The sequence below is a fragment of the Delphinus delphis genome, chromosome 3 (genome assembly GCF_949987515.2).
Source record: "Delphinus delphis chromosome 3, mDelDel1.2, whole genome shotgun sequence".
Classification (NCBI taxonomy): Eukaryota; Metazoa; Chordata; class Mammalia; order Artiodactyla; family Delphinidae; genus Delphinus; species Delphinus delphis.
The window spans coordinates 7,607,577-7,628,708 of record NC_082685.1 but is presented as its reverse complement, the minus strand read 5'-3'; the positions used below and the strand labels follow the sequence as shown (position 1 = coordinate 7,628,708).

At 52.2% G+C, this 21,132-nt stretch overlaps 1 protein-coding gene across 1 annotated transcript in view; it reads left to right on the top strand.

Annotated features, from left to right (window-relative positions):
- Positions 1-21,132, top strand: part of FBN3 (fibrillin 3) — a 60,162-nt gene that overhangs the window by 27,093 nt on the left and 11,937 nt on the right. The window contains exons 36-56 of the mRNA XM_060006460.1: positions 166-327; positions 1,337-1,405; positions 2,475-2,600; positions 6,051-6,176; positions 6,555-6,704; positions 9,091-9,162; positions 11,269-11,394; positions 11,674-11,799; positions 12,258-12,383; positions 12,741-12,857; positions 14,524-14,652; positions 15,151-15,270; positions 15,999-16,124; positions 16,793-16,945; positions 17,090-17,155; positions 17,374-17,499; positions 18,140-18,259; positions 18,382-18,504; positions 19,324-19,458; positions 19,618-19,743; positions 20,681-20,887. Coding sequence (XP_059862443.1) covers positions 166-327; positions 1,337-1,405; positions 2,475-2,600; positions 6,051-6,176; positions 6,555-6,704; positions 9,091-9,162; positions 11,269-11,394; positions 11,674-11,799; positions 12,258-12,383; positions 12,741-12,857; positions 14,524-14,652; positions 15,151-15,270; positions 15,999-16,124; positions 16,793-16,945; positions 17,090-17,155; positions 17,374-17,499; positions 18,140-18,259; positions 18,382-18,504; positions 19,324-19,458; positions 19,618-19,743; positions 20,681-20,887 — 2,631 coding nt within the window. The remainder of the gene's footprint in view (positions 1-165; positions 328-1,336; positions 1,406-2,474; positions 2,601-6,050; positions 6,177-6,554; positions 6,705-9,090; positions 9,163-11,268; positions 11,395-11,673; positions 11,800-12,257; positions 12,384-12,740; positions 12,858-14,523; positions 14,653-15,150; positions 15,271-15,998; positions 16,125-16,792; positions 16,946-17,089; positions 17,156-17,373; positions 17,500-18,139; positions 18,260-18,381; positions 18,505-19,323; positions 19,459-19,617; positions 19,744-20,680; positions 20,888-21,132) is intronic.

The following is a 21,132-nucleotide window of genomic DNA, read 5'->3' as shown; positions in this document are numbered from 1 at the left end:
GAAATATGCATGCACACACTTCCACAGTCACACACAGAGGCACCCATGCACACACAGACACACATAGAGTAACACACAGTTACACGTACACAGAAGTGCAAACACACACACACACACACCATTTCTCCCCCACCACTTGCTAACCATCCCTTTCTGCCTCTTAAGACACCCGGGTCGGGAACTGTTTCCTGGACACACAGGACCGAGGGGACGGTGGCATTTCCTGCAGTGTGGAGATCGGGGTTGGCGTCACCCGAGCATCCTGCTGTTGCTCCCTGGGACGGGCCTGGGGCAACCCCTGTGAGCTGTGCCCGCTGGCCAATACCAGTGAGTCCCTGGGGGAGTGGGGGCGGGGGAAGGCAGAGACCTAGCCCTGGTCCAGGCTCCCGCAGGGCTTAGTGGGTCATCTCTGCTAAGGGAGGGACACTGGGGATGAGAGAGGGAGAAGGGCTCGCCCTGGGTCACACAGCATATTCTCAGCAGTTCATCATCTAGGTCTCTCCCCAAAGTCTCCTTCTGCCATCTCTTCCTGCAAATTCTTTGTGTGTTTATATTCGCTTGCTCACTCAGTCAATCAACAAACATTGAGCATTCCTCTGTGTCCTGTTGTAGGGGTGGGGACCTAGAGAAGGATGGACTGCAACTGCTGTACACTGCCCCTTACCCGTAAACCAACAGTCCCTGGACTGTTGAGAGTAGAACTATCCTAAGGGTCTGTTTGAGGCATAGTGATGGGTCAGGAGGAAGCCATGGAGAGGAAGGGGGTAAGGGAAGCCTTCCCAACATAGGGACTTGAATGAGGTTTTGAAGGGTGAGTAGGAGTTTTCCAGGCAGAGTAGGGGAAAGCGTGTGGGGTGCAGTGGGAAGAGCATTTGCAAAGTCGTCAGGTGTCAAGTAAGGAGGCAGCTGTCCACCTATTCAGGTGTGTGTGTGTGTATATCCAGGGTCTTCCTTTCATGGGGAAAACTTGTGGTCACACTAGGGTCTGGTTGTGGATCACAAAGGATCCCTACCTACCCTGAGCTACTACCACAGATCCATCTGCTCACATGTTGACTTGTGAGCACATGTTTACACACACACACACACACACACACACACTGGATCCCCCAGGATTGGCTCAATGTCTCTTGGTCCCAAGAGGCTGATCCCCCAAGAGGCTCAATGTCTCTTGGTCCCAAGAGGCTGAGGAGGTAAGGGATGTAATTTCTGTGCTAAAGGGATGTAAGGCCCACTCTTGAGCCCTTTCTAGGGGACCTCCTCTCCCCTGCTTCCCCTGAGCTTTGCCCAAATGCCCCATCCCACAGCCCCTCACAAGCACCTCTTTCCCTTGCAGCTGAGTACAGAACCCTGTGCCCGGGGGGTGAGGGCTTCCGGCCCAATCCCATCACCGTCATTCTGGAAGGTGAGTTCCTGGTAGACCATCCACTGATTGACCTTCCTCTCATTCCCCCCTCAGCGAGGAACAGAGTTGGGCCGCTTTGGGGTTGGGGGCAGATCCTCTCAGCCGTCTCCTCTTCCACCTGTTGGTTTATTGATTCATCCTTCTATCCAGCCCCCATCCACCCATCGATCCATTCATCTCTCCTCAACCCACCCATACATCCATACCCTATTTATCCATTCTTCCTTCCTTCTTTCCTTCCATCCATTCATCCATCCATCCATCCATATATATAAGTATGTTCGTACATCTACTCACCCACCCACCCACCCATCCATCCACTCATTTATCTTTTCGTCCATTGACCCATTTGCTTATTCACCCATCTAGCACTTTTCATATCCACCCATGTACCCATCCACACATCCATCCTCCCATATCCATCCGTCCATCCATCCATCCATCCATCTATCCATGGGGGTAATGAGATTGGAGAATTCCATCAAGACGGAACTTTGTGATGGATGGATAGATGAAAGGATGTTCTATCCAATGAAGGGAAAGAGGATGAATTCAGGGTGACATTGACCCAGGAGAGTCTGGGTGCAGCCTCCAAATATCCAACAGCTCTTGGGTATTCTTTTTTTTTTAATTAATTAATCTATTTTTGGCTGCGTTGGGTCTTCATTGCTGCACGTGGGCTTTCTCTAGTTGCAGCGAGCGGGGGCTACTCTTCACTGCAGTGTGCTTGCTTCTCATTGCGGTGGCTTCTCGTGGAGCACGGGCTCGCAGCGCGTGGGCTTCAGTAGTTGTGGCTCGCGTGCTCTAGAGCGCAGGCTCAGTAGTTGTGGTGCTAGGGCTTAGTTGCTCCATGGCATGTGAGATCTTCCCGGCCCGGGGATCGAACCCATGTCCCCTGCATTGGCAGGCGGATTCTTAACCACTGCACCACCAGGGAAGTCCCTGAGTATTCTTAAAGAAGCAGGACTGACTCTCCAGGACCCTGGAGAGCCCAGGGCAAGGCATGGGTGTCCCCCAAGTCCTCTGCTTGGATTTACCTTCCAATCACAGCTTCCTCACTTCCTGACAGACATTGACGAATGCCAGGAGCTGCCGGGGCTGTGCCAGGGGGGCAACTGTGTCAACACCTTCGGCAGCTTCCAGTGCGAGTGTCCACCTGGCTACCACCTCAATGAGGACACCCGCATCTGTGAGGGTGAGCTTGAACCCACCCCATCCTCCCTGCCTTCCTGCTCAGCCTCACCTCCTTTTCAGGTACTGGGGCCTCACATGCCCCTTGGAGTCTTCTCACCTGCTTTGTTGCCTGGGGCCCATTAGAAGGGTTGGGAAGGTTTCCTCGGAATGTCCCAATCTACCCTCTGCTCCGCTGCCCCCTCCCCGTCTCCCCATTGCCTGACCTCCAGCCTCCTTCCCACTCAGAAATGACCTGGCTTTATCTCGGTGACCATGCCCTTCTTCCCTTTGATTAAAAGCTGAGCAAGGCCCAGAGCTAAGAGGGGGAAGGGAAAGACACCAAAGGAACAGCCATACCTTTCCTTTTCACTTGTCTCCTTACTGTCCTCTTCTGCGTCTTCGTAACAATCAACAGTTAACTGGTGTCTGTGATTGCATGTCACCACGGTGCTGACATCTGCATTTGCCATTCGTTCATTCACCAAAACAGCCTCATGAGAAAGATGTTCCTATTATGACCCCATTTTTCAGATGCAGAAACTAAGGCTCAAGGGGGTTAAGTCACTTGAGAGGTACCAGCTAGTAAGTGATTGAAACTGGCTTTGAGCCCAGCCATCCTTATCCTTGAGTCTGAGCTCTTTTGATGCAATATATGAAATTCCTTCCTTCCTTCATCCATCCATCCATCTGTCCACCAATCCATTCTTTTTCTTCTTTTCAACAATATTAACTGAGCACCTGCATGCAACCAGACACTGACATCAGCACACGAGGACAGTAGATCTTTCACTCTGATCAGCACTCTTTAGAAACTCAAGGAAATGGTGAAAGAAGGGAGAGATCTAAGATTGAAAGCCCAATTTCCTTTCTACATGGAGGTGGGAGCTGTCAAACCAGAGTCAGAACCCAAAACGCTTGAAAAATATCTCATCCCTCCCTGCCTCCCCTATTCCGTAGACTCTCAAGGGAAAAAGGGAAAAGTCCTGTCCTCAGATATGGCCCTGTGTTGCATTTCTTGACTGTCACAGGGCAGGGAGACTTCAACCTGAATGTTAACCTTGGCTGTGGAGCCTCGCAGGGCCAGTTTGTGCCCTTGAGGGCTGCAGGCTTGCAGCATTTCCCAGCTTTCAGACTCAAGGGCCCTGTACTCCAAAGAGTGCCATTCCCCCACCCCTCCCACCCCCGCTTAGTTTAATGCTCTGCCGTCACCATCTTGAAATTCTTCATATACTTTGCCCTGGACAAATTCTGTAGCCAGTCCTTGTCAAACATTTTGTCTAACTCCTAGAATCACTAAGTCATATGGTAATTCTATGTTTGACTTTTTGAGGAACTGCCAAACTGTTTTCCACAGCACCTGCACCATTTTGCATTTTCACCAGCAACATAAGAGGGTTCTAGTTTCTCCACATCATTATCAACACTTGTTATTTTCCATTGTGTAAAATATTATCCTAGTGGGTGTGAAATGGTATCTCATTGTGGTTTTGATTTGTATTTTCCTAATGACTAATGAGGTTGAGTACCTTTGGAGAAATGTCTATTTAGGTCTTTTGCCCATTTTAAAATTGGATTGTTTCCCTTTCTGTTGTTGAGTTGTGGGAGTTCTTTATATATACTGGATATAAGACTCCCATCAGATATGTGATTTGCAAAGAGTTTCTCCAGTTCTGTGAGTTGTCTTTTCACTTTCTCGATAGTGTCTGCTGATGCACAGCAGGTTTAAATTCTGATGAAATCCAATTTATCTGTTTCATTTTTCCTTTTGTGGTTTGTGCTTTTGGTGTCATATCTAAGAATCCATTTGCTAAACACAAGGTCATTAAGATTTACCCCTATGTTTTCTTCCAAGAGTTTTATGGTTTTAGCTCTCATGTTTAGGTCTTCTATTTTGAGTTAATTTTTGTATATGGTGTGAGGTAGGGATCCAACTTCATTCTTTTGCCTGTTGGTATCTAACTGTCCCAGCACCATTGGCTGAAGAGACTTCTTTCTGCACTTTGGTGAAAATCAATTGACTGTAGATGTCTTGGTTTGTTTCTGGTCTCTAAATTCTGTTCCACTGATTTATAGTTCTATCCTCATGCCAGTACCACTCTGTTTTGATTACTGTAGCATTGTAAGTAGATTTTGAAATGGGAAAGTGTGACTCCTCCAACTTTATTTTCTTTTCTCAATATTGTTTTGGCTGTTTGGGGTCCCTTACAATTTCATATGAATGTTAGGATCAGCTTTTCCATTTCTGCCAAAAGAAGAGAAGTCACTGGGATTTTGATGGGAATTACATTGAATCTATAGATCACTTTAGGGAGTATTGCGATTTTAACAATAATGAGTCTTTTCATCCATGTACACAGAATGTCTTTCCATTTATTTAGGTCTTCTCTAATTTTTTTCAGAAATGTTTTATAGTTTTCTGTGTACCAGTCTTTCACCTCTTGGGTTGAATTTATTCTTAAGTATTTAATCTTTTGGATTCTATTATAATTGGAATTATTTTCTTAATTTCCTTTTCAGTTGCTTTTTGGTAGTTTGTAGAAATACAACTGAAATTTCTATGTCAGTGTGTTGATCTTGCATTCTGCGTTGTGCCCGCTTCATTTATTAGCGCTAATAGTTTTCATTCTGTGGGTTCTCTAGGATATTTTATATATCAGATCCCCTGGTTTTGTAAGTTTTTGACGGGATTCCTGAGTTCCTCAAAAGTTCATTTTGTCAGTTTTTGCTCAGCTCAGTAGCTGTTTTTGTGGAGGAATAAAGCTCTGACATTCCCTATTCTGCCATTTTTGGAAATGTCACTCCTAGCTTGCTCATACTCCACCACCTGTTTTTGTATAGCCCACTAAGAATGCTTTTCACATTTTTAGGTTATTGGAAAAAATCAAAAGGAGAATAATACTTTGTGCCGCATGAAAATGACATGAAATGCACATTTCAGGGGCCATAGATCAAGTTTTACTGGCGCACAGCATGCTAGTTTGTTTACCCATTGTCTATGGCTGGCTGCCTTCACACTACCACGGCAAAGTGAATAGCTCATCAGAGACCATTGTTTGGCTCGCAAAACTGAAAAAAATATTTACTTCCAGCCCTTTACAGAAAATGTGTGCTGCTTCTGGACTAAGGGATCAATGAGATTGAGAATCAACTTTTTTCTTTCAAGAATATTTTATTCATAGGGTTCTTGCTTCCTATTGCATCACACCGGGAAGCACATGATTGCCCCACTCTTGGTGATAATATCATTAAATGAGCTCAGATCATATTTTTTCTTACTAGAAGTGGGATCATAGTAAACTTTTTTCCCCACCTAATACTGTGCCGTGTCTTTACGCATCACTAAGATGTCCGTGCATTTTAACCTAATCTTGAAACTCAACTCAACCGCATAGTGAAGTGGCTCTAGCAGACCTGGGGTGGGGAGTTATCCAGACAATTCCTGGATGCAGACAATTCCTCCCTCCCCCTGCAGACATCGATGAATGCTCTGCACACTCGGGCATCTGTGGCCCTGGTACCTGCTACAACACTCTGGGGAACTACACTTGTGTCTGCCCAGCGGAATACCTGCAAGTCAACGGTGGCAACAACTGCATGGGTACGAAGTGTGATGATGGGGGACCCCAGCCGTTGTGGGGAAAGCACTCGGGTGTGGGAGGGGCTCCTGGGAGTCTCCAAGCCTTGGAAGAGTGTGGAGAGGCATGTTTGTGGGAGGAGAGAGGGAGGGTGAGTGTATTTGAGATGCTGGTATGCAGCAGTGAGCAAGGCTGCAGGGCTCAGGGACCCAGGGCTGCCGTGTATGGTTGTCCAGGTTGTGCACTGCCCGAGAAGGGCTAAACGTGAAGGGCACCCTCATGTGTGTTGGGAAGAAGTCAAGCCAGTAATCTCCAAATGGATTTATGAATGAGTTCCTATCTCTCTGGCTCTCTTCCTCTGGTGTCTCTTGCCTGCATCCTTCACCCCAACCCAACTGCAGACATGAGGAAGAGTGTCTGCTTCCGGCACTATAACGGTACATGTCGGAATGAGCTGACCTTTAACGTGACCCGGAAGACGTGCTGCTGTTCTTACAACATTGGCCAGGCCTGGAATAGACCCTGCGAGGCCTGCCCAACTCCTGCCAGCCGTAAGTGCCCCTCCCTGGCCTTCATTCCAGCTTGGCCCTTTTTAATGCAGTGTTTAATGAGGCATACCGCACTTAGAACTCCCAGATGAGTCTGTTGTTTTGATGAGAGCTGAAGAGTTGAAGTTCCATCCCAGTCAACGTATGGAAAAATCAATACTTTTAAGGAGGGCAAGGCATCCTTCTATTTCACAGACTCGGGGAATTCAGGATGGATCAGTGAGGCTTTCATTTGTGCTAAAGAACCTTGAACACTCACAGATTATTTGGTGGGGTGGGGGGGTCAGTGAGTGAGTGCCTAGGGCCAGAGAGAAAAGCACAGCTGGTTGGAGGCACCAGGGCCCCATGAGCTGCGGGCGGAGCAAGCTTGCAGAAGCTCTGAGGAGGATTACAGAAATGTCGGTCAGGATGAGGAAGGGTATTCCAGGCAAGGAACAGCAGGAGCAAAGTCCTGAAAGAAGGACTGAGCAGAAGAACTTTTTGGGAGTTGGGATGAGACCTATTAGGATGATCTAGCAACCAGTCCAGGCATCAGAAAAAGCTGCAGGAATGGAGCGGTGAGTAGAGGGGATAACTAGGGGGTTACAAGTTTATTAGTGCTATGGACTGAATGTTTGAGTTCCCCCCAAATTCATATGTTGGGGCCCTAACCCCCAGTGTGATGGCATTTGGAGGTGGAGCCTTTGGGAGTTAATTAGGTCATGTGGATGGAGCCCCTAAATGCGATTAGTGCCCTTACAAGAAGAGACACAAGAAACGTTCTCTCTTTGCCACGTGAAGACACAGCAAGAAGACAGACAGGAAGAGTTCTCAGCAGACACCACATCTGCTGGTGCCTTGATCTGGGACTTCCCAGCCTGCAGCGCTGTGAGAAGTAAACGTTGGTTATTGAAGCCATCCAGTTCATGGTATTTCCTTATAGCAGCCTGAACTAAGACCATTAGTTTCCTAGGGTTGTGGCAACAAATACCACAAACTTGGTGGCTTAAGAAAAAAAAAGAACACCAGAAACGTATTTTCTCACAGTCTTGGAGGCTAGACGTCATAAATCAAGGTGTGGGCAGGGTCACGCTTCCTTCAGAGGATCTAGGGATGAATTCTTACTTGCTTCGTCCAGGTTCTGGTGGTTCCAGGCATTCTTTGGTATTGCTTGGCTTGTACCTGCATCTCCTCCATCTCTGCCTTCAACTCATATGGCTTCTCCCTGTGTCTCCACATGTCTCTTCATTTCTTATAAGGACACCAATCATTGCATCAGGGCTCCTCTGATCCAGGATGACTTTCACTTGACTGTATCTGCAAAGACCCTATTTCCCAAAAAGGTCACATTCAGAGGGTCTGGGTGGACATGAACTTTGGGGGTGGAGGGTCATTATTCAACCCAGTGTAGTGGTATGAGAAGGGGTCATTACTGGCTGTCTCTGAGTGCCGGGCCCTGTTCTGGGTTCTAGGAAATAAGAATAAGGTAGACCCAAGCTGTGCAGTCTGGGAGGAAACTGCAGACAGCCAAGTCTGGTCATGAGATTGTCAAGACAGATCGAATGTCACTCACAGATTATGTGCTGGGAGTTAGGTACCTACCTGAATCTTAGGCACCTGAATCTGAGGTGCAGGTTGAATATGATGAGACAGAAGTCCACACTAGGCATAGGGGCCACTGAGATTGGTCTGTTCTCATCATGATACAGGCAGAAGAGCGAGTGAGGAGCAGGGCAGGGACCTGGGGAAAGGTGGCACTGCCCAAATGCCTGCCCATGTCTATCAGGTGGGTCCAGGGACACCCACCCACCTGGGAATCTAGGTCGGGCAAGCAGCATCTTGGTGTCAGCAGTGGGATACAGTCAGAGAGTGAATTGCCCTGGAAGAGCCAAAGGATGGCGTCATCAGCTGTCCAGGGCCAGAGTGGTGGGCTGCCCAGAGTCCTCAAGGTTGAAGTGGACTATGCTAGGGAACAGCAAAGGGAACAGCATATGCAAAGTTCCGGTAGCATGACAGAGCAGGACACATCCAGACATGGAATGAAATCATATAACAGGAGGGCAGGAGATGCTGTTGGAGGAAAGGTGGGACTGAGGGTGAAGGTTCTTGAGGTCCAGACTGAAGAGTCTGCATTTTATAGTGAGGACAGTGGGGTGTAGCTGGTGGCACTCACGCAGGGAAGAGATGAGGGAGGTCATGTCTATGTGTTAGAAGATCACACCGCACAGGCGAATGGCACCCGTAACCCTCCCAGCGCTGGTCAGAGTGGAGGGAGGGAGAGGGACTAGTTGTCAGGGGCCAGGTGAGCACTGGGCTACAGGGATGGACAAGCTGATCAGAGGAGGAGGAGGTGTCCTCCCAGGGAGGCTGCAGCCCCAGCGCCCTGCCTTCCCCATTCTCCTTTGCCCAGTGGATTACCAGATCCTGTGTGGAAACCAGGTTCCCGGGTTCGTCATTGACATCCACACAGGGAAGCCCCTCGGTGAGTGACCACCACCCTCCTGTCTGTAGCCCCAGGTCACTCTGTGCCCAGAGCCCTGCCCCCTCTCTTCCTCTCCCCCCACAGCTCTTTCCCTTCCACCCTCCCCTACCCCACACCCTCATTCTTCCAACTCCCCAGGCCAGGAATCCTGACCCTTTTTTAAAAAAAGCAATGAGAGTATTTTTATTAAATTGTTATTCATTTTTTAAACTTCTGTAAAAATACACATAACATTTACCATTTTAACCATTTTTATGTGTCCAGTTCAATGGCATCGATTACATTCACACTGTTGTGCAACCATCCCCACCATGCATCTCCAGAACTTTCCATCTTCGCAAACTGCAACTCTGTCCCCATGAAACACTAACTCCCATCCCCCTCCCCCAGCTCCTGGGAACCCCCATTCTACTTTCTGTATGTAAATCTGACCTCATAGAAACAGATTCGTACAGTATTTGTCCTTTTGTGTCTGTCTTATTTCACTCGGCATAATGCCCCCAAGGTTCATCCGTGTTGCAGTGGAGCAGAACGCTCCCTTTTTAAGTTAAATGAGGTTTTGTGCAATTCAATACCTGAATGCCAAATTTCAGCTGTGCGGTGTTTCATTGATGAACCTATTTTCAGTTGTTTTCATTCCACCGTTGTATTCTCCTTATTTTCAACAATTGGAACAGAGCAGATAAGAGCAACTCCCCCTCCAGTCACCCCCTCAAATCTAAGTCTCCTTCATACTCTCCCAAGGTCATAACTCAGTCTCCCATGGATGGATACAGGCTGATTCCAGGTTCTTTTATATGAACAATAGATTTATTGATTTATAATTCATGCTTTACACCTGGAGTATTTCTTTCTAGTTCTTTTTTTTTTTTTTTTTTTGTGGTACGCGGGCCTCTCACTGCTGTGGCCTCTCCTGTTGCGGAGCACAGGCTCCGGACGCGCAGGCCCAGCCGCCATGGCCCACGGGCCCAGCCGCTCCGCGGCACGCGGGATTCTCCCAGACCGGGGCACGAACCCGCGTCCCCTGCATCGGCAGGCGGACTCTCAACCACTGCGCCACCAGGGGAGCCCTCTTTCTAGTTCTTTCTTCATGCATTTAAACACACATAGAGATCCACCCTTGAAAATGTATGGCATTGTTTTCTGGGGAGTTGGACATAAATTCTGTGCTTTCTTATGTCTTGTCTGCAACTTATTTTTCTCACCCAGCAAAGAGTCGTGAAGAACCAGCCAGGTTACTACATGCAGCACTGCCTCCCTCTTTGCCCTGCTTTGTAGTATTCCATACATGGACACATCCCAGGTCATAAGTCAGTCCCCCATGGATGGACACATAGGCAGATTCTAGGTTCTTTTATATAAACAACAGCTTTATTGAGATATAATTCACTTCACCCATCAAAAGCGCACAATTCAGTGGGTTTTCGTATATTCACAGAGTTGTGCCCCATCACTTCAATTGACGTTTGAACATTTCATCACACAAAGAGAAACCCTGTCCCCATGAGCAGCCATTCCCTGTTCTGCCTTCCCCCAACCCCTGGCAACCACTATTCCGCTTTCCATCTCTTTGGATTTGCCTGTTCTGGACGTTTCATATAAATGGAATTGTACGGTATTTGTCCTTTGGGGACTGGCTTCTCTCACTGAGCATCATGTTTTCAAGGTTCTTCCACGTTGTAGTGAGTGTCAGTGTGTCACCCCTTTTTCAGGATGAATCGTATTCCCTTGTAGGGAGGGACCACATTTTGTCATCCATTCCTCCGGTGATGTTTCCAGTTTCTCGCTAAACGTCACCACAGGTCCTCCCGTGCAGCTTCCTGCTCACACACGGGACTGCCTCGTTCCCGGAGACCCCACAAAGCAGGCTTGCTGGGTCACAGCAAATGTGCATTTTTGTTGAGAAAGAGGCTTTCTCCCCCTGCCTTCCCTCCCACATCCTGATTTCTTTCCGGTGCGAGCAGATATAGTTTGGCCACTGCAGGATTTTTCAAGTGTGTGCTGGTTGGGGGACACATCTTCTCCTAGACCGCATGATCTCTTAGGTCAGGGTCCCCAGACGTTGCCGGGAGCTGAGCTGCTCCTGACGGCTGGCGCCCTCCCCAGACATCGACGAGTGTGGGGAGATCCCTGCCATCTGTGCCAGTGGCGTCTGCATCAACCAGATTGGGAGCTTCCGCTGCGAGTGCCCCACGGGCTTCAGCTACAACAGGGTGCTGCTGGTCTGCGAAGGTGCCGCCCCCCCTGCCTCCCCAGCCCCGGGTGGGATGCTGGTCCCCCCTCCCAGCCTGTGCTCTCTGGGCAAGTCTCTTAAACCCCGTGAGCCTCAGTTTCCCCCTCTGTGTATGGGGCTAACGCCTTTCCGAGGGGCTCCATCCCACATCACCCCGCTCAGTGTGGTTCTGGAGGGACCACCTGCTCTGAAGTGGGGGGGGGGGAGGGCTGGGTTTAGGGTTTGATTCTGCAGGGAAGCGTCTCTTTCAACCCCACCCTGCTGGCTGTACTCCCCAGATGTGGACGAGTGTGCCAGCGGGGAGAGCCCCTGCCAGCAGAATGCCAACTGCATCAACATCCCCGGCAGCTACCGCTGCAAGTGCGCCCGAGGCTACAAGCTGTCGCCAGGGGGTGCTTGTGTGGGTAAGTGGGGACCCCAGTAGGGAGGTGAGGGAGTGGGGTGTAGGACAAAGCCAGACTCTGCCTCCCGCTGTGACTTGGGTAGGGCACGGCTCTGTCCGGGCTTTGTTCCTTGGCTGTACTTTTTTTTTGGGGGGTGGGCGGGGTGGCTGTGCCGCACGGCTTGCAGGGTCTTAGTTCCCTGACCAGGGATCGAACCCATGCCCCACTGCAGTGGAAGCGTGGAGTTATAAGCTGTGGGCTGCCCGGGAATTCCCTCCTTGGCTGTACTTTGGGGTGGGGGGTGCTGAGAGCATCTGTTAAGGGGAGTCGTGAGGGTGAAATGGGAGGTGAAGCATTTCCCCTGGGACAGCAGCTAAAATGGGTAGGCGGTCGGGCTCTCCCACTGCCACGTGTGATGGCTCGCAACACACTGTGGGGTGGGGACTCTGCGGGGCACCACACTCCCTGCCCTCCCTCAGGACGGAATGAGTGTCGGGAGATCCCAAACGTCTGTAGCCATGGCGACTGTGTGGACACAGCTGATAGCTACATGTGCCTGTGTCACCGTGGCTTCCGGGCTTCCGCAGACCAGACCCTGTGCATGGGTGAGAGCCCCCTCTGCTCCTTCCTCTTAGGCCAGGCTGCCAAGGGCGAGGGGCCATGGGTCTACACCTCCCCTGGGGTGGGGGTGGTGCTTCTGCCCATCCTGATTCACAGACTCACAGCTGTGAGCCCTGGCACCTAAGACCTTGGGTAAATGACTTATTCACCTCCCTGCACCTCAGTTTTCCCATCTATAGAATGGAAGTGATAAACAGGGATATTTCCCAGCCATCACTTCCCATCCACCTGGGCAGGGTGAAGTTCAGGAGAGGGGGGCTGGGTCCAGCCAGGCCCTCACTGCCCAAGCTGCCCGATGCCCTGGGTGAGCTGGGCGGGGATCAGGGGCTTTGCTCTGGCAGACGTCGACGAGTGTGACCAGCAGCCATGCGGAAATGGGACCTGCAAGAATATCGTCGGCTCCTACAGCTGCCTCTGCTTCCCTGGCTTTGTGGCGACACACAACGGACATTGCGTGGGTGAGCTGCCCAGGCTGGTGGGCAAGCCTCAGTGCACCCCCACTGAAAAGTGGGTCCTTGGCTTGAGGACACCCCTCTGAAATACAGGATCTCGCCCCAGGGATACCTTCAGGAAAACAACCTCAGGGGATTGAAAACTAGTTAACCGTAAAGTTCTCCAAACCCCTTCGATTGTCAAGTACCAAGGGTCCCTCACTAGAACCTACACTCAGGTCGATAAGAAGGAGATGGACAGTACAGAGAGAAAAGTGAACAGTGAAGACAAGACGTGGGTGGTGTGATGCTGGCAGTTCAGTGCAGTGGTTGAAAGTGGATTCCAAGGTCAGGTGGTGTGAGTTCAAATCCCAGCTTTGCCATCTGCCAGCTGTGTGACCCTAGGCAAGTCGTTTACCTTTCTGTGCTTCCGTTTCCTTCTCTGTAAAAAGAAGATTAATAGTAGTACCTACCTATCTTAATATCAGGCCAAATTGACTTCTTTTTTTTTTATAAATTTATTTAATTTTTTGTTTATTTATTTATGGCTGTGTTGGGTCTTCGTTGCTGCTTGTGGGCTTTTATTTTAGTTGCAGCGAGCCGGGGCTACTCTTCGTTGCGGTGTGTGGGCTTCTCATTGCGGTGGCTTCTCTTGTCGCGGAGCATGGGCTCTAGGCGCGTGGGCTTCAGTAGTTGTGGCATGCAGGGTCAGCAGTTGTGGCTCGCGGGCTCTAAAGCGCAGGCTCATTAGTTGTGGCCTACGGGCTTAGTTGCTCCGTGGCATGTGGGATCTTCCCGGACCAGGGCTCGAACCTGTGTCCCCTGCATTGGCAGGTGGATTCTCAACCACTGCACCACCAGGGAAGCCCCCAGATTGACTTCTGAACAAGGAATATTACCAGAAATAAAGAGAGTCAATATATATTGATTAAAGGGTCGTTTTTCTGAGAAGACATAACAATCATAAATGCATATGCAGCTAGCAAGAGAGCTTCAAAACACATGAAGTAAACATTGATAGAACGGAAAAAGAAATAGACAAATTCATAATTACAGTTAGAGGCTTTAACATTCCTTCCTCAATAATAGAGGGAACAAGTAGAAGATCGGTAAGAATATAGAACACCTGCACAATCATGTGAACCACCTAGACCTGAGTGATATTTATAGAACATCCCAGAACATACATTCTTCTCAGGTGCACATGGACGTTCACCAGGAAAGACCATATTCTGGGCCATAAGGTAAACAACAAAATTTTAAAAATTGAGGTTACACAAGATAGGTCCTTGGAATGTAAGTGAATTAAACTAGAAATCAGGCACAGAAAGATATCCAGAAAATCCCCAAATGTTTGGAAGTTAAATAATACACTCCCAAAGAATCCATAGAAAAAGGAACAAATCATAAAGAAAATTAGAAAACGTTTTGAATTAAATGAAAACGAAAACACAACAAAATTGGTGGGATGCAGCTAAGGTAGTATGTACAGGCAAATTCATACCCTTAAGATGCTCATATTAGAGAATATTGGTGTCTGCTTTATAGGATAGTTGGAGGGTTAATATACAGCTGGTATATAAGTGCTCAGTAAATTGAAGTCATTGCCATCAACTCTGTGAACAGAAGAGCAAGGGAGGCTCAGAGCCCTAGGCTATGTGGGTGACCCCAGTGGCCCATCTTCCATCTGCAGACATGGATGAATGCACCACCATCGTGGGGCAGGTGTGCCGATTTGGCCAGTGCCTCAACACAGCAGGCTCCTTCCACTGCCTCTGCCAGGATGGCTTTGAGCTCACAAGTGATGGGAAGAACTGCATAGGTGAGTCTCACCATGGTGCTGGAAGCCATCTCAGCCTGCCCCTACTCTAAGTTTACCTTCAGTTGGTACTTCCAAGTGAACATGGTTCCATTTCGTAAGCATGCATTGATTTTAAGGTATAAAACCAGCACATCACACCCATGTTTTCACAGGGTTTGTGATTTAGGGTGAGGCTGTCTTGAAGCTCTAAGTTTTATGAAGTATGGTATAATAGAGGTGTTGAATGGATGCCATGAAAACCATGAAAGGGGTGTGTGAGTGGCTTGAGATTAGGAACTTTGCTTCCCCTTCCCCTGGCTCCACCTATAACCCCCATCAAGACCGAGAATATTCTTCTCCAGATGTCCCTGTTTTCCTGAGTATCAGCCCTTCCTCTGGATCCAGAAAGGCTTGTCTGGGGGCCTTGGCCATCATGCAGTGACCATAGGTGCCGGTCCTAGCCCCAGGCAAGCCCCTGCCACCAGCTGTTGCTGGGACCCCTCCTCCTCCTCTCCCCAGACGCCAACGAGTGTCTCAGCCTCGCGGGAACCTGCCTGCCAGGTACTTGCCAGAACCTTGAGGGCTCCTTCCGCTGCATCTGTCCCCCCGGCTTCCAGGTTCAGAGTGACCACTGTGTCGGTGAGTGTCTGGCCTCACCTCCCAGCTCTGGAGCCAGGGAGGTACTTCCGGGCCTCTGTTCTTCCCCCATCTGTAAAATGGGAATGCCAGCTGGGGTGGTGGTGAGTGAAGAGATGCAGTTAGCACAGCACCCCATACAGCTCCATATACTGTTATTGTTGTTAGGATGCTCTCTTGGCTCAGGGCGCTCTCTCTCTGGGGCCCCCAGGCTTCCTCGTGAATCCTATAGAATGGGCATGGGTGTGGGTCTCACTGCACCAAACATGGAACTTCTCGCTTGATGAGTGGTGGTCAAGGACCAGTCTGGCCTGAACACCTCTGGTCCACTCATCCACTTGGACTAGGCTTGTACAGTCTGGGCTAATGTGGGCCAGCCTGGGCTTAGCAGATGGGCTAGCCTAGTACAACGCAAGCTAACTTCTTCCACTGTAGGCTAATTTTATCTAGTCTTACTTAGTTAGCTCTGTATAAATTTACTCTCTAAAGATGAACTTTTCCAGACCATGACCCCTACCCTGGAGACACCTTCTAGGAAAGACCCCCCACACACACACTGCCCACCTGGTGCTTCCGCTAATCCTGAGCCCTGGGGACCCCCACCCTGCGTCAGTCCCTGGACCCTCCCTGCCTGGGCCCCCCACTCCATCTGCCCCTCCCAGCAGCCGAGGCCGCCCACCCCAGTGGAGGGCCTGCTGCACCCCACCCACCTCATGTCCCTGCCCCTCCAGACATCAACGAATGCTTGGAAGAGCCCAACCTCTGCCTCTTTGGCACCTGTACCAACAGCCCCGGGAGCTTCCAGTGCCTCTGTTCGCCTGGCTTTGTCCTGTCTGACAACGGGCACCGTTGCTTTGGTGAGTCTGGGGCCAGGGAGCACACAGCGTTAGGGAAGAGGTGGGAGGTGGGGTGAGGAAGAGCTGGGTCACCCAGAAAGGGGGCTGCAGTTTCTTGTATGTATCTCCAGGAGCCTGGTCCAGTGTGGGCTAGCCTCACCCAGGCTGAGCTGGCCTCTTCTCTCCCAGGTTAGGGCAGCAAGGCAGAGGGCAGGGCAACTCAACAAGTATTTGTTGTTATGGGGGCCAGTGGTGAACCAAACCCCAGCCTATCTGTAAGGACATCTCAGGCCGGTAGTGTTCCAGGGCTAAGGACTGGGAGTCAGTAATGAGGATTTGGAGTCTGAAATCTGGGTCCTCTGGCTTTCTGGAATGAGTCACTTTGCCTCTCCAGGAAAGGAGTTCTGATCCAAGAATAACATGGCTAGGTTTGACCATTCTCCCAGCCTGAGATGACCCCCACAGATGTGAATGTGGGGTGTTGCTGGAAGGGATTCTCAGATTTTCAGCAAAAACCCCAGGACTGACCCTCATTGGCCCAGTGTGGGTCACATGTCCGTCCCTGAACCAATCACCATGGAGTGATTCTGGAGCATTCTGATTGGTCGCTGGTAGGGTCAGGACCACCCTATTCATGAGGACTGGGGTGGCTAGCCCTCCTAGCTTTTCTCTGGGGAATCACCCCACAGACACACGGCAGAGTTTCTGCTTCACCCATTTCGAGGCTGGAAAGTGCTCGGTACCCAAAGCTTTCAACACCACCAAGACCCGGTGCTGTTGCAGCCAGAGGCCCGGCGAGGGCTGGAATGACCCCTGCGAGCTGTGTCCTCAGGAGGGCAGTGGTGAGCGCCCACCCCCGTCCAGTCTCCCCTGACCCTGCCTGCCTGCTCCCATCTGCTCTCCTTCAGCCTTCCCTACACACAGGGGCATCCTGGGGGCTGCACGTGGCCCCAGGCCCTCACCTCCCTTCCCCTCTCGGTGTCCAGCCGCCTTTCAGGAGCTGTGCCCCTTTGGCCACGGGGCAGTCCCAGGCCCAGATGATTCTCGGGAAGGTGAGCCCCTCGCCCACGTGCTAAGAGCCCCCCTGGGCCACCGCAGTCTCCTCTTTTCCCGCCCAGCCCTGTCTGGGCTCTACCCTGGTTCCCAAGTCTCAGGCTCCCTCCTCGTCCCATGGGTAGCCCTGGACCCCACCCCCCTGGAGGGAAGGAAGAGACCCTGAGTGTGGCCAGGGCATGAAAGATGCCGTGCCTGCAACCTCCGCTACCTGCAGACGTGAACGAGTGTGCGGAGAACCCTGGCGTCTGTGCTAACGGCCTTTGTGTCAACACCGATGGCTCTTTCCGCTGCGAGTGTCCTTTTGGCTACAGCCTGGACTTCACAGGTGTCAGCTGCGTGGGTGAGTGACCAGCACGCCCCAGCCTGCTTCCCAGGGAAGGAAGGAGCCAGGGAGGGCAGACACCACCCAAGGCAGCACCCTGCTGCTCAGCCACTGTCACTCTCCCCCACCCACTCGTGCTGCTTGCTGTTTATTCACTCATTCATTTATTCATTTACTTATTCATTCACGCATTCGCACACTTTTCATTCATTTACTTGCTCTTCACTCATTCATTCACTCACTCATTTACTCATCCACTTATTCATTTATTCATTGAACACATACTGCATGCCTGCCCTGCGTCCAGTCTATTACGCATTTTTTTTTTTTTTTTTTTGCGGTACGTGGGCCTCTCACTGTTGTGGCCTCTCCCGTTGCGGAGCACAGGCTCCGGACGCGCAGGCCCAGCAGCCATGGCTCACAGGCCCAGCCGCTCCGTGGCATGTGGGATCCTCCCAGACCGGGGCACGAACCCGCGTCCCCTGCATCGGCAGGCAGACTCTCAACCACTGCGCCACCAGGGAAGCCCCCGTCCAGCCTAAAGGTGCAGCAGATCTGGCCCTATCCACTCTGTAGGAAGTCAGCAGGAGGCAGACAGGATCATGTCAAGGGTGGGAGCCCTCTGCAGGCTCTGACCACCCCCTTACCCCCACCCCAGACACAGACGAGTGCTCTGTCGGACACCCCTGCGGGGAAGGCACCTGCACCAATATCATTGGAGGCTTCGAATGTGCCTGTGCTGATGGCTTTGAGCCTGGTCCCATGATGACCTGTGAGGGTACGACCCTGCCTGCCCAGACCTGGGCTGTGTGATAGGGGTGAGAGGGGCTGGCCTGAGAGAGGGACAGGGGGTCCTGCAGGCAGACCCCACCCAGCCGGCACCTCCACTGACCTCCCCAGACATTGACGAGTGCTCCCTGAATCCCCTGCTCTGCGCCTTCCGCTGCCACAACACTGAGGGTTCCTATGTGTGTACCTGCCCGTCTGGCTATGCCCTGCGAGAGGATGGGGCCATGTGCCGAGGTAGGACCCGTATGGGCAGGCGGGCTATGGGTAGGGCCCTGGGGCTCCCCGTGCCTCGGTCCCGAGAGAAAATGGAGACATAAGACCTCTGCCTCCAAGGGTGGGAATGAGCGATAAGTGATAAAGTGAGGGGAGAGCTGAGGCGAGTGAGGGTGCAATGGGTGCTCTTTTGTGAGCAGTGGTTCTGCTTTTATAGTTATGAAAGGGGGTGCTCGCATCTCCTTGGCTCCCCAATCTAACAGAACAGTGAGTGTGGCTTTCGAGGCGTCTCCAGTTGCGGCTGGACATGCTCTGAGTGGGCTAGCACAGTGGGGACAGCAATTGTGCCCCTGACCCAGGGACATGTGGCAATGTCTGGAGACATTTTTTATTGTCACAGTTGGGTGGGTGGGTGGGTGCTACAGGCATCGAGTGGCCAGGGGTGCTATTCAATATCCTACGGTGTGCAGAAGAGGCTCCCACCACAAAGAATTTTCTAGTCCCAAATGTCCAGTGTCGAGGGTAGAAACCCTGGCCTGTGACTTGGTCCCTCAAGGGCTATTTCAGAGTCAGTGTTCCAGGGACCACAGTGCAGGCCAGACAGATTCACAGACCCTGATGTAAGCAAGGAATGGGGGTGCTGGGGGCAGTTGTGACCGCCCCCCTTGGCTTCCCAGGAGGTCTGGGACGGTCGGGGGAGGAACGGGCGCCTGGCAGTGCTTCAAGGACCTCACTCTGGCCCACCGAGGCCACTGGGGGGTGGGGTCCAGGTCCTCACATCCCAGAGCTGGTCCATGGTGTGTCTGTTTTTCACCGCCATTGGTCTGGGGTTGCCCGCAGATGTGGACGAGTGTGCAGACGGCAAGCAGGACTGCCACACCCGGGGCATGATGTGCAAGAACCTCATCGGCACCTTCACCTGCATCTGCCCCCCGGGCATGCGGCCCCAGCTGGGCTCTGGGGAGGGCTGCACAGGTACAGGAGGGCTTCAGGCATGCAGGGTCTCCCTGCCGCCGACGGATGGGAGAGTTCAAAGCCAGAGGGTGTGGGGGGGCAGACTTTGACCCTGGAGGTGGAGGCCAGCTCGAGGGACTCTGGCCTCCCCCCCGGCCTGCCGCATCCCTCCCGCCTCAGATGACGATGAATGCCATGCCCAGCCCAGCCTCTGTGCCAATGGCCGCTGCGTCAACACCGCAGGCAGCTTCCGCTGTGATTGTGACGAGGGCTTCCAGCCCAGCCCTGACTTCACTGAGTGCCACGGTGAGTGTGGCCAGACCCAGGTACGGGGGACATAGCCACCCAGCATGTGGCACCGCCACCCGGGAGCTCCCCAAGGCGGGGACGGGGCCAGGGCCACCGAGGGGGTCACTGAGCCAATCCGGACACACGTGTCCACCGCACACCCCCAGCTTCCCTTTGTCCCCTCAGTCAAACCCCCTGGAAGATTAGAGCATCTCCCCCCTGCCCTGTCCATCATCACACCCAGGAACCGGCCCTCCCCAGGTTCACCACTTCCTAAGAGCTAAACCTGGAGGGCGACCCAGTGGTACCGTCTGTCCCGGAGACTTGTCTGTCCCTGTCCCCACAGTCCTTGCCGCTCTTCTCCCTTTTTGCTCTCCCCCGACCCCGAGCACAGTCTCCACCCCGCAGCTTCAGATCAAGCGTGTGTATCCAGCTGTCTCCTGGACACCCCCATCCCCCATGCACCCCAGGTTCAGCTCAGCATCTTTGCTCCCCAAGCCTCGTCTCAGCGATGCCCTACCTCCCACCCAGACCCCCAAGCCAGCCTCCTGGAGTAACCCAATGTCCTCCTCTCCACTTCCCTGGATGTTACCCCTCGCTCTGTCCCTACTGTCTCTCCTGGACGCCACCACCTTTTGCCTCCACGTTGTCCCTTGTTCTCTCTGCGGCCAGAGGGATGCTGCCCTCTGACCTCAGGAAGCCATCCTCTGCAGCCCAGGGGTACCTCTCCGGTTTGGGGTCTGCAGCTTCCGCCACAGCCCAGCCCCAGCCCCGAGAGGGCATTTAACAGCACTGAGCAGTCACAGCTTGCAAGATGCCACCCCGTGCACGGGCACAGATGCGCCGGAGATGCTGGGAGCCCACGTGTAGACTCTCAACACCGCTGGACGCCACAGGGAAGGGGCACCCAGACAGCTCGTTCCTTCCACCCACCATCCCCACCCGTTCTTTCCAGACACCCGGCAAGGGCCCTGCTTCTCCGAGGTGCTGCAGGCCACGTGCCAGGCTCAGTCCAGTGGCGGCGAGGCGGTCACCAGGGCCGAGTGCTGTTGCGGGGGTGGCCGCGGCTGGGGCCCCCACTGCGAGCTCTGTCCCCTGCCCAGCACTGCCGCCCACAAGGAGCTGTGCCCCCACGGCTCGGGCTACACCGCCGACGGCCGAGGTGGGTGGCGATCTTTTCATGGTTGTGTGTCTGTGCTCCAGCCGGTGTTAGAGTACGTGAGCCAGTGTGTGCATCTCTGTGCTGGCAGGTGTGTGGACCAGCGTGAACCAGAGCCTGTTGGTCGCTCTGCATGTGTGCGTGAACTTGGGTGGGATAGGGGAGCAGGTGTGTGAGCCAGCGTGTGTGCGTGTGTCCTTTGTTCTGTGTGTGCAGGCTCATTAGTGAGCGCATGACTGGTGTGCAAT